The sequence below is a fragment of the Vigna angularis genome, chromosome 1, assembly GCF_016808095.1.
Source record: "Vigna angularis cultivar LongXiaoDou No.4 chromosome 1, ASM1680809v1, whole genome shotgun sequence".
In the NCBI taxonomy this organism is placed as follows: domain Eukaryota; kingdom Viridiplantae; phylum Streptophyta; class Magnoliopsida; order Fabales; family Fabaceae; genus Vigna; species Vigna angularis.
In genome coordinates, this window is record NC_068970.1 from 23,594,811 (window position 1) to 23,608,727 (window position 13,917).

At 35.5% G+C, this 13,917-nt stretch overlaps 1 protein-coding gene across 2 annotated transcripts in view; it reads right to left on the minus strand.

The window, feature by feature from the left end:
* Positions 1-937: 937 nt before the first annotated feature.
* Positions 938-13,917, minus strand: part of LOC108339956 (dual specificity protein kinase YAK1 homolog) — a 36,213-nt gene continuing 23,233 nt past the window's right edge. The window contains exons 14-18 of one of the 2 annotated variants that reach the window (XM_017577188.2): positions 12,093-12,167; positions 3,841-4,637; positions 2,648-2,800; positions 1,950-2,239; positions 938-1,430 (exon numbers count right to left, since the gene is read on the minus strand). In XM_017577188.2, coding sequence (XP_017432677.1) covers positions 1,354-1,430; positions 1,950-2,239; positions 2,648-2,800; positions 3,841-4,637; positions 12,093-12,167 — 1,392 coding nt within the window. In that variant the 3' untranslated portion in view covers positions 938-1,353. The remainder of the gene's footprint in view (positions 1,431-1,949; positions 2,240-2,647; positions 2,801-3,840; positions 4,638-12,092; positions 12,168-13,917) is intronic. The other variant, XM_052872057.1, reaches the window with a different exon arrangement.

Below are 13,917 nucleotides of genomic sequence, written 5' to 3' on the forward strand. Positions count from 1 at the left end.
ATTTCAGCTTATCATTGGGACCCATAATTTTGTTTTATTCCAACAACATCACACAAATCAATAATACGTTATTATCTTGACTTTTTTGGCACATCACTTAGTAAAAAACTTTTCTTCGTCCATCAAATTATCTCAAATAATGGTTCCAGCGGAGAATGTCACATGTGAAAAGCGAAATTGCTTGATGAAGAATTGTAAATCTCAACTAAATCACCTTCGCAGACTACGAAACTCCAATTTCAAACATCTGTTGATTGCTCTTTTGACCATAACAAGATACAACATGTGAGACATCCCTGTTGAAAAATGTATAAGAGTACTTAAAATATAAAATAATATATAATTACAATTGGATAAATCCAAAACAAAATCACATTAATTAAACATTAGAATAAAAAATTATAAATTATCATCGTAAATATTTGACAATGTATCCAGAACATCGGATACAAATAGGAGTTGATTGCTTATCAGTGTCCACACCACCTTTTGGGTTGCTTGCTCCATGATGTCCGCCGTACCATCTCTCTCGCAATACAGGTTCTCCACATGCACCCACTAAAATAACTAAATTTATATTTCACTAAAATGATAAAAATTCATATTTCAATAAAATTGAACTCGCGACAGGTTTCAACTACCAATACGCTACACCATTCAAGTTTATGATATTATTGGTGCAAAAATTCCATTTATTCATAAATCCAAGTGACTCTACTAAATAAGTGAATCTGTGATCCACTGACCCATTATGCTATCAGGTCAATCATCCAAGGCTTTAAAACATTACTAATTCCGGCCTTTTGCCACACTTCATATTAGAATCAAGTCCAGTTATAAGACAACCAGTAAAACCTATGTGCAACGAAATGAAATTTACAAAAATAGTTCAAACTTCAAACTAACAGGAAGAAGAGAGAACTTTAGAAGCATTTAATAGTGGCTCCAATAGCCACTGCAAAAGACGGGACTGAATATTAATTTTTTTTCACACGCGACGAACTCAGATTTCAGCAAGCACAACCTTTCCAGAAGGTAAATCGGCGCATATATATAGTACCTTCGAATTACTGAATACTAATACCCCAATAAATGATCAATGGCATGCAAACTATAACACAAATTAATTTTAAGCGCAAGCACAATAACTGATCAAACATAGAAGGGTTTGCCAACGAACCATTGGGTACTGGCCTATTTTTCTTTTCCTTTTTTTCTCACTTTTGCCCCTTCACTCCCCTCCCCTTTTCTCCCCGTGCTTCTACACAGACTACCCTGTCATGACCCACGATCCCCCACCTCCCTCTCCTCAGATAAAAAAATTAAAAATAAGCTGAACCATTAATCGGAGTGCTAGTCTATCCTTGCATAATCTTTTCTTGAGCGGGAAGTCGGAGGCATGCTTGATACCTGAGGATCCATTCTGCGCCCTACAATATATACCAGTCAAGTTAAATTGATATGCATCATAATGGTTTTCTTTTTTATTTTTTTTTTGTAAATTAATAGTTAATTTTGATAAAAACCAGAAAACAAAAGTGGTGGTGGATGAAGATCATCACACGAGCTTCCGTGTTACCACGAGTTTCATTTTATTTATAGCAGTATCACATTACGTTCACATTTTTATTCATTGTTGATTCTCACAATAACCATTCGATGCTCACCAAGAAAAAAAGTAATAAAGTTTATCCACTAATCAGGATATAGGTACCACAAAAAAAAAAAAAAAAACTCAAGTATTTGAGTGATCCCTTGTGTCCGGAGTAATGTCATTTAGTAGTTATGTCTGGATGAAAGATTTTTAGAAGGAAATTCATATTTATAGAGAATTTGATATACTTCATGACAAAATATGTCAATTGGATAAAGAATTTTTAAAAGAAATTAATAATCCTAATAACATGAAAAAGAGAGAAAAATGGTAAAATTAGGCAAAGATTACATACCCCATGTCATACTGTTGGTGAATGAGTTACTCCTCGGAGAACGAGGACCCACACTGCCGAAACCAGAAGGAGCCTGAATTTTAATTTGATTCCAATCAGCACCCTGGGGAGGTCTACCATGTGTATATCTTTGAACAGATTGGTGTCCAAAACGGCTTGGAGAATTATGTAAAATATGAGGCATGAGATGAAACTGCTTAGACAGAGAGGGTACATATGCTGCTTGAAGATCATGCGTTGGAAGGCTACCCATCTCGACGTTAGTAAAAGATTGATTTGGTCCATTTAGTCTGAAGGACAAGTTAATGAGTGGAAAGGGATCAATAATACTAAAACAAGGATATTCAAATTATAAAGGAACAAAAATATTCCACGGATTTTGATTCCTCATTAAGTTAAACAAAGAAAAAGTACATAAATTGCACTACTGTCAACGTTCCCACAATTTTACAGCCATAAGAGTTCACCAACATAATTTTTTGCTCAAAATCACATTTACATTCTTTGTTATGCTGATAAAGGCAAATAGATTCCCCCCTATTTTAAAAGCAAGGCATATGGAGTTACATCAGCCAATCTTAATCTAATGAGAAAATGAATCAACCCAAGCTGCAGCTAAGGAAGGCACAAATATAAAAGCACTTCAACCATGGAAAACGTAAAGCAAAATGATAACAAATTAACAGAAAACAAACCACCTTTGCATGGTCATTGGAGTATTAGAGCTGGACACATGGTTGAACCTTCCAAATCCAGCCCATGTTTCAGTAGATCCAAGATTCATACTTCTGCCAAACTCATTTGCCAAAGAGCTTTCATCTGAACCATCCTCTTGAAGAAGTAATTCATCACTGGAATGAAATTAAATTTAGTGATGAGAACATAAATATCATCAAATATCCGGTTACTAATTAACTTCAGCGAATGACTACTAGAGTGAATCCCATAACTATCAAAGCATCATCGTGCATCTTATCCCATATATGGTAAAAAGAGTAATTTTCCATTTGACTCTATCCACTCTGATGTTTAGAGACATGTTTTAGAATCTATTTTGGAGCAAAATGATTTATTATTTTTATTGATGATTGTACTTGAGCCATGGAGAGACGTTATGAAAAGTAAATGAGGTCTTCAATTTTTTGTTAAATTTTTCCATCTTGTCCAAAATCAATTTGGATACCGGTTCATGACCACAACTTTGGTCTAAACCAACCATGCAATGTTCGATGTAGACTTCAAGCATCTCCTTCATAATGTTTACAACATAATATTTAGGTTTGGGAATATATTTCAGTATATTATAGGTAATTTAGTATTATGTTTACATTGAGCAAACTTTTTACAAGTTTAGGAATCCAATTTACATGGCCTTGGATACCACTTTAAACGAGACAAAAGAGATCACGTAATTAGAGGAATAATAAGGTGAAAACAGTGTCAAAAGGCACAACAAATGTAGGTATAGATGGCCCATTGCATTATCACAAATCATTAGATATTCTGTATCCACTAAATAATAGATTTTATTGCCTAGAAAAATCAATACACTAAATGTAAATATTCTATCACGATTTTCAAAACATCTATCATGGTGAAAGGTTGTGAAGTTATAGTTCAATTTTTCTTGCCCCTCCCCTAATCCAGATTCCTCTTTATTGTGTCTCCACTACCATTAACTATTCACATAGCGCCTTTGTTAAATGCTCCTTGCTGACCCTCTACTCTTTAATTTTTTGCATGTTGTAAAAAAAATATTCAACTCGTCGGCATGATAGTTATATGTAGAAAAAAAAATGTTGCATGAGATACACAAGAATAATCCAAGATATTAATTTTAATTAAAAAATTAATGAATGACAATTAAGCTGTTTGGGAGCCAATAATGTACCTGTAATTAGGGTCCCAATCGCCAGGATCAGGCAATGAAATGCCTGTCTCAGCATTGTCATGAACCAATTCTGTTTGTGAGTTCAAATTAGCACCGGGCTTAATCAAACACGAAATGTTGTGGTTCGCAGATAACCCTCCACTTCCTCGCTGTTTCCGGTTTACAGGAATACAAGTTGACTGTAGATATGATGGTGAATTGCCGAGAGGTTGTGTTGTTCCCTCAGTATGGCTTGTGCTGTCAGGATATGGACTTTGCCAATGTGAAGAAAACGTTGTTTCTTGAGCTTGAGGACTTCCAGAATGTCCCCAATTTTTTCTTCTATTAAACTGGCTAACTGCAGCTGTCTTGCCTAAAGGTGATCCGTGAGAAGTTCCTCTTGCAGGAGATGTTGGTCCAAAGTGTCCTGGAGAAACAACTGAAACCTGACTGTAGGAACTAGGTGGAGTAAATTGAGACGGGCTCGCACCAAGGGGCAGGGGAGCAAAATTTCCAGCTGATGGACTTATGCCCAAGCCATTCCCAGGCTGGTATTTAACTCTTCTCCTAGCATCGGGACTATTCCCAAGCATTGACATACCTCCCTGATTGTGCATGTTCATACCAGATGGACCAATAGGTGAATAGTAAGCAAACATGTTAGTGCTTTCTCCATAACTTCCGTAGCTGCTTCCAAGCCCAATACTATCATTATAGCTCCCATGGCTTCCTACACTCCCATAACTATTAGCGGGCTGATGTTGAACCATCTGAAAATGTGGACTGCTATAGAGTGAAGCTCTGCTTTTGCCCTGAACCTGTCGGAACAAAATGTACTCAGCTAGGACGAATTTGATATAATTATTTCAGAATAGAATATCACAAGCTATATCAGAATGGAAAGAAGGATAGATTTCAAATTACAAATTTCAGATTTGAAGGATGGGCATTGTTCAGAAAGGTGAGTTTAGTATTAGGAACTGGAAAATTATTAAGGAGATAATTGTGGGTTGAATAACTTACTCAGGAAAATATATATGTTGATACATTAAGAAACATAATAGTTGGTGGATTTTAAACATAAAGATTGTCTTACAAAGTGTATTTAAACAACCCTACAAAACCAACTTGCAAGATGAAGTTTCCACCCACTATAGTTTGGTCATGCTTCTATTCAATGTGTGATCTCCAACACACCTTTTCATGTCAAGGATAGACTAGATAATGAGTGGTCAGATAACAGGTAGCACAATAGACCCAACAAGATAATGAGTGGTAGGATAACTCTAATACCATCTTAAAAAGTAAATTTAGGCTTAACTCTATCCCACAAAATTGGCTTGTCTCTCTAGTTGATGTAGGATCTTCAACAAAATGAAATATACTTTTGTTATGAATACCTCTATATTCTTATCTGATATTATGGCCACAATATGCCCATCAGGATTCTTAATCCTATAATACTTCGAAGGTCAAGTCAGTCACTCAATAACCCTCAATAAAATGAATACTAACAAGTAGGAAGAAGTTTAAGATTTACATTTCCAACAAGATTATCATCAGATGTATGTATGTATGATGTGCATTTTCATTTAGGAAATATAACAATTAATTCTACCCTAGAAAGCTGCTGCCTGATAGTAAATATTAGGGAGAATTTATTGATTATTGAGTCAACAATTTCCATGAACTCGTCACGAGGAACTTTAATTTTATTATGTTCAACAATTTCCATGAAGTCTTTGTAATGCAATCAGGCTTAGTATGCTATCAAATATTGGTTTTGAGGGTTTTGGTTTGGTCCCCGTGAATTTTGTTATTTCATCATTTATTGTTATTATTTTTTAATACTATTTTCATGTGATGGCAAATGATAGATGTATCTTGGAATGTCAGCTTAGCTTAGCTCAGATATCAAGATACACAGTGATACTTCCCATGAGCTATTTTTTTTAAGAAAAAAAAAATCCTAAAAGTTGGCAAAGGCATACAACAAACTATGCCCCTTCAAGTACACGTCAACAATCCATACCTCTTTGCAAATTAAATTCAGTCCTTGCTTTAATAAGACTTGTTGGATTAAGCACACAGCGCTAGACCAAAAATTACAATAAGGATGCAACCTTCTCAACTTAAGCACATCAGTGTCACACTTGTCGTTCCTCAATTTGTTATTAGATCTACTGACAATAATTATAAGTGAAAATATAAAGTAGTTAAGAAAAATTAATACAATGAATATATATAATTTTGGTGTAAGTTCAATGGAAATTTCCAATAAAAATTGAGGTGTTATAAACTAACAGCACAAGATCATACAGTGAAAACAAGAAAAATAATTTATGGACTTGTTATAATCAAGTTTATGTTATATTTTAATTAATTACATCACCATTGATTAAAATAATGTTATACTTGAAATGATTAATATAAAAGAAAGAAGATATTTATTCAAATTGATTAATCTGAAATACATCAACGTCTAGATATAGAGAATTCTAACCCTAAAGTAATAACTACAAAAAGTCTATAACCTTCTAACAGCTTCTAACAACTTCTAGTAGAACATTTAATATCTTACTAAAAACACTCCCCCTCAACCTGATGAATGGATATCTATCATTCCAACTTGCATGCTAGATCAAGAAACCACTTAGTGGGAAGACCTTTTGTTAACATATCTGCTAATTGATTCTCACAGATTTCTAATTTTGCACACCACTTGAGATGTCAAGTTCTCAAAAACAAGGGAGCGTGTTAGAGATACCACAATCTGCAAGTTTAACCTTTTGGGAGGAGCTTCCTCTTCCATTTTCCTTCTACTACATAGAAACCTTCCATAGGAAGCCCTATATCAAAGATAAAGCAATTTGCTTCCATTTCATGTCCCCCATGTTTGGTTGTGTATGTTTTGTTCATGATTTGCTTCCAAGATCGGATAAACTTTATACCCGTGTTGTTAAATGTGCCTTCTTGGCTTATTCTCGACATCATAAAGGGTATCTTGTTACTATCATGAAACCAAGAAGTATTGCATATTAGCTACTGTTACCTTTGAACAAACTCATTTTTTCTCTTCGTTTGTCCAAGATATTCCTTCCATCCAGCAGGTCCTCCTATACAATTTGTTGAGATTGGTGTTCCTTGTGTTCCTCAATCCAAATTATGTTCAAACTCCTCTTGTACCATCGTCACCTCCTCTTATTAACTGCCGACACAGGATCCAAATGACTAGTCCAATTCTCCAAGGTCTTCATCAAATTCTTCTCAATTGTTACTCAAACACCATAACTCCTAGTAATCAAGGTTATCCAACTCATGAGTTTACATAAACTCGACTCGTAGACTTGTAAGAGTTTACTTCCCATGAAAAAAAGTATAAATAACATATTAATTCAAATATTACGATAAAATAATTAAGCAAAATAGTTAAAGAAAATAAGTTTATACAAATAAGTTTAATCCAAAAAGTACTCTAAATATCAAACCACTTCAGGAGCACTTTTACATTTGATTCATTCCGAGACATACTTTAAATTGATTCCTAATTTTAGTTCTGAACTACAACATTAAAGAAACATATTATACAATTATTAAATAACTAAAAATAATCCCTAATTCTTAATTAAAAATGAAATTAAAAATCCTAATTAATTAAAAAACCTAATTTCATATATATATATATATATATATATATATATATATATATATAATATTACCTTTCCTAAAAGTTGTAGCACACCACCAAACAATAAAAATTCGATAATCCCTTCCTCCAAAACGGTGCGATGCACCAGTTGACCAACAAAAAGACCCACCTTTTTGGAATAAAGAAGAGGACCCACAACACTTAGTTAGCGAAGACTGAAATGGAGACAACCTCGACAACATGAACGACAACCAAACAGCTATGCAACGAGCAAACAATGGCATAGTGAGCGAGCGGTGGCGCCACAAGTGGTGAGCAAGCAGTGGAGCCACAAGTGGTGAGCGACACAATGAGGACACAATCATGCAATGAAACCCCAATCTATTCACGACGAGTTTTTTTTCAATTTCGCACACCAAATTACTATGGTTGTTGTCGTTTTAGGTTTAGTTGAATATAGTGAAAACTATATATGAGATTAATCTCCCTTGTGTTGAATATACACATAGGGTCCTCTATTTATAATAGAAGAAATATGGGCTAAGCCAAAAATACAAATAAGAAATGATAACAAACTAACTAAAGATAAAAGATAATATAAAATAAAAATAATATAAAATAAACTCAATTTGAAATATATGATCTGTCTTCAAGACTGTGCGGCAAAAAGATATGCAATCACATGTCGACGAACAACTATGAAACTTCAACTAGCACCATGAAACTTCAAGTAGAATGACTTTGACAAAAGAGGACAATGACAAACTGCAAGGACTGGATTGCCATCAAGTAGGTATGGTGCAGTGGTTGAAAGCGACAAAATTGCAAAAATTGTCATCTCTGACTAGTGGGGCCTGCAGTGGCTGGAAACATACTCCCCCTCATGGCAAACGGTGGAAATGACGGCGCGTCGATGACAAATCGTGAAAGTGGAAGATCATAATAGTCTCCTTTATTCATCAAAGGACTCAAAAACAAATCTAAAAAGGGTTGGTGAAATTGTTGACTAAGATTTTGAATCTTGCCAGAAATAGACTCCCTGAGCAACCTTCAACCCATGAATTTGGTGTTGAAATTCCTTGGTGTTAACCACCAACTGTCCTTGGAGACTTGTAAATAAATGACACCCAATAGGAGCATCACAGCTGCTACAACATACAAAGCTAAACACACATCATTGAAGGAGACTAAGGTGATTAGAGCGAGCTAGTTACCATCAACAAAGAGCTAGAACAAATCAAACAAAAATAATCAAGGAACAATGCTGAAGAGTCACTTTTTTTTTTCTTTTAATAATTGTGGCACATAAGAAAAGAGAAGAAAGAACGTGGTGATGGCAGAAACCAAAACACCACTAGGAACCGAGCTTTGTAAAGATGACAGATTCGAGGGACAAAGATTGGGACTTATGATGACATTAAAATGCAAAAGACAAGTCCAAAGGTTCTCCTAAATGGTGATACTTAGTACCGTATCACAAGAAGTACAAGCTAAACAAACTAGACTCGAGCCCAAGAAGAAAGCAACCAACAATGATCAAGGATTGAAGCAAGAAGTGACGTAGTGACGTCAAGAGCGGTCTGCTGAACATCACTGTTGAGAACAAAAAAATGGCTTTCCAGAGTCATCTATCAACTTATCCCTTGCTTGCAAAGGTTCACTTTCTTGTGAACAATTTTTATCCGAACAAGAAGAAAAGGACTTTAGATCCAAGCCCTAGGTTTGAGTTATAGCCACCGAAACCATTGGTGGTGCAGAAAGTCCTTCAGAAGAGGCACGAACAACAACACGGCTTGCTTGGCCTATGTGATGAAGTGGAAATGCAAGGTGCGAAGGCTGGAATGTGTACTGGCACGCCTAGAGGAGAATCTGGGGTCGAGTTGGATCATCATCGACCTGAGGCAGAAGCTTGCAGCGAATCTAGTGAGAAGGAAAGAAAACGAAGATGCTACTATGGAGGGAGAAAAGGAGGTCCAACGCGAAACAACGTGATTCAAGAAGGCGGCGCTTGACAAACACGCGTCCGAGCGCAGCTGGAAAAAGGCGTCACGTTGAGAGGAATGTGGTCCTGACACCAGCGAGGATGGTCGTCGTTTGAGGAGGCGATCTAGATCTGCTGGTCGCCGAACTAAACTGTGCTGATGAAACGGTAGCCCAGCGAGGAACGGCGGCGGCCGCCAAGGACGGGCAGCGGCAGACGGCAACGGACGGCGGCACCGGACAGATCATATGAGACAGAAGAAAGTTGTTGTCAAAAATACTGAAGAAGGGCCAGGTCAAGCACTACAAGCCTGATCTTGAGGCTGAGAAAGACAGGATTACTCATTGAGGTATTTCAAAAAAGATTAGATTTTTTATGCCGCCGGTGGCAGTGGCCACCGACCACTGGCAACAACAAAGACAAAGTAGGAAGAGACTCTGACAAATTGCTCTGATACCAGGTTGAATATAGTGAAAATTATATATGAGATTAATCTTCCTTGTGTTGAATATACACATAGGGTCCTCTATTTATAATAGAAGAAATATGGGCTAAGCCCAAAATACAAATAAAAAATAATAACAAACTAACTAAAGATAAAAGATAAATATAAAATAAAGATGATATATCTAACAGGTTTAAAAAATTTCTCCTTTGAACTTGCCAACTCGATTACAAACTCTCGAGTTTGGGCAAGTTGAACGAGTTTGCTTCCAATTTTACCAAGTTTACACCAAAAGTAAGTTTGCGTCTGAGTTAACTCGGATGCTAACGAGTTAACTTGCGAGTTTGATAACCATGCTAGTTATGATGATTCAAATTCACCCATTGCCCTCCAAAACGGTACTTGTTTTAACCATAATCCACATCGAATTTATAATTTTCATAACTATCACAGGTTGTCTCCTTTCTATTGTTCTTTTCTATCATTTGTATCTTCTATTATCACTCCCAAAAATGTGAATGAAGCATTTGATTATTCTAGATAGTGACAAGCCATGATTATAGAGACAGTTGGATCTCAATGGGTTCATGCCATGTGTTGGCCCCAATGGTGAAGTCGATCAGTCAAAGCATGCTTAATTGTCAAAGGATGCACTTAGATCTATGGCCTTGATTATAGTGATACTTTTTCTCCTATGACCAAAATGACATTGCTGGTCTTTTCTTTGACATGGAAATTATTCATCATTGGGCACTTCAACAACTGGTCATTAAAAACTCTTTTCTCCACTAAGATCTAGAAGAGGAAATCTACATGGAGAAATTTTTTGGGTTTGTGGCTTTATGGAGTCTGGTTTGGTTTGTGAGTTCTGCTGCTCTCTCTATGGTCTCAAACAATCACTATGTGTAAGCACATCATTCAGTGTATGTTGATATAATCATTCTAGGGAATGATGTTGCTTGAATATCTCAACTAAAGCAGCATTTGTGTAAGCATTTTTCAAACCAAAGGTTTTGGAAGCCTCAACTACTTCTTGTGTATTGAAGTAGCTCATTCAAAAGGTATTGTAATATGTCAAAGGAAATATGCTCTTCATATCCTAAAAGAGATAGGTATGATTGATTGTAGGCCACTGGAAAGTCCTATGGACTAGATCAAAAGTTAATGATAGAACCAGGTGAATCTTTCTTTGATTCAAAAACATAATTGGAAAACTTATTTATCTTACTATTACTAGACTTGACCTGATTTAGCAATTTGTGTTAATCAGTTCATGCAAGCTTCTTGTATTTACTATTGGAATGTTGTCATTCGTATCCTAAGTTACCTCAAAAAGGTTGTAGGACAAGGCTGTTTTAAGAAGACAGAAAATATCCAAATCTTTGCAATTGTAATGCTGACTGGATCTCCTATTGACGACACCCCACAACATGATATTGTGCTTTCCTTGGAGGAAACACTATTTCTTGAAGAAGTAAGAAAAAAAATGTAGTTACTCAATCAACCATTGAAGTTGAAAATAGGACAATGACGTCTCTTATTTGTGAACTTGTATGGGTGAAACAATTTCCTTAAGAACTTAACTTATGCGAGATTTAGCAAATTAAATTTAATTGTGATAACTAGGCTACTCTGCACCTTGCTTCCAGTCCAATGTTTCAAAAGAGGATTAAACACATAAAAATTGACTGTCACTTTATTTGAAAAAAGTTGTTGTTCAAGGAAAGTTGTACTGAGTTGGTTGGATCCAATGATCAACTTGCAATATGCTAACAAAATCCTTAAGGGGGCCTTGAGTTGAATCATTTGTTCCAAGCTTGATACATTCAATTTATATGCTCCAGCTTCAAGGAGAGTGTTATAATAGGTATTAAATATAAGACAGAAATATTTGTATTGGAAAATTGTCATATGTTGTACTTATCTTTGTACTTAAGAATCTAGGTTGATATTTGCTCTTCCCTACACTCATTGTATCAGAACTCTATCAAAATAAATGAGAACATGAGAGTGTTCAAGATCTCAAACTCTCTCAAATATAGCCTCTTTTATTTCTCAACTAACAACCTAAATCTTCTAGAACTCTATTTTGGTATTTAAATTTAAAATAAAAGTGCACCCCACTGTCAACAGTTAAATGTATCCAACTATACATGAGAACATAAAGACAGCAATGTTTAGCGAAGTAGCATGCTCACATTAGGTGATAGACCGGCAGCAAACCAGTGTCCTCCTCCTGGATGGTTATCCACCTTGATATTCTGAACTACTGGCTGTAAAGTAACCATAAATAAGACGAATTTTAAATGATGAAGATTTTGGAATTTATGTAATGATCTGATCAGATAACTAACTACAACATACAACAGCAACATCCAAATAAAAGACTGATTAAATGATGGGAGTATACCAATAAATAACATGAGAACTATTCAACATAGTAAAACTAGGCATAGGATTATTCTCCTTTGTGTCCAAAACACAGATAGGGTAATATATTTAAATGAAGAATTATACAAGTATATATGGCAACTAAACATAAATATGGTAAATAAAAGATATTGTTAAAAACAATATCAATAGTATCTACCAATACCAAACAATATCAAAAGTCTATGCTTCCCTTATTAACATAAAACGTAATATATCTAGCAAGAACAAAACTAAATGAATGAACTATGCAAAACATTAATTAAATACCATTTGAAAGAAAATAGGTGTTAAGATAGAGAAGAATAGCATATGCATAGTATGTCTTTAACAAATTGGATATTTTCAAAGAATATGGATACAATTTTCCTCCAAACTATATTTACATGACAAAATTGAGCCTAGACACATTAATACACGATTCTAACATGAGATACCAACGTTATTCAACTGCAGATTGGGCACTGGGCAGGATCACTGACAGACCACAAAACCACAGCAGGAATTACTCTCACAATTACTACACTTGGCGGTCTTTGCAGATTTAGTGGTTCGTTAATTCATGCAATCTCCTCATGTTGTTCATTGAAATGACGTGATTCCTATTTCAAGATACCTCAAAAAAGCTACATACAGGACACCGACTGCTGTATGAAAATAAAGTACCAAAAATTTTGGGTATTGCAATGCTGACAAGGTAGGAATCCCCTCTAGACAGGTGTTCAACCACTAGATATTGAGTATTCATTGAAGGTAATATTATTTCTTGTAAGAGCAAGAAACAGACTGTAGCCATTAATTCTAGTTCTGAAGCATAATATAGGGAAATTACTTGAAAAACTCTTTCCCAAGTCATCCTTTTGTGCCGATACCATAGGGCTAGGCAAGTGATCTTTGCAATGGATCTAGAATAAGCACTCATTCAGTGTAGACCTTATTCAACCCCACAAAACATGCTTGTGGAGTGAGGATTTCCCCTCACCATCTTTTCAGACTCTATCTCTATTCAGCATAAGACTTGAATTTTTCCCAATAGTGATAGAGATATGATTCCACTATTGTCATTCTAATATCTTCTTTTTTTGTCACAGGAAAAACAAAGAAACGATTTGGATAAAAGAAGAGAAATAGATTCTATACAATGAATTGGAGTTTTATATACATGGAGCTTAGTCAACATAAACAAGAACAGGTCCAGCTCTGGCATATTCCCCAAATGGAACAATCCTAGAACTAGCTGTGAAGCTTTTATTTTTTGAATTAGAGGATGGTGTATGGACTTTAGTTTCAATTGAAGCTTCATGAAACTGGAGAACACAGGACGCCGGAAAGCTACCTGTAGTAGGGTCAGTGAAAAGAGACGGCTTGTTTGATTCAATAGTAAAGATAGCTGACAGTCTACTCCTTGTAATATATCCCATTCCACTGGAGAAGGATATAATGGATTCCACTGGAGAATATAATGGATTCCACTGGAGAAGGATATAATGGGGACGGAAAAGATACTCAGAGAAGTAGAGCAAAAGCAGTAAAATGCTGTTATCACTCCAAAGCAACAAGTTCTTCTTGAACATCACTCTACGTGTGGCCACC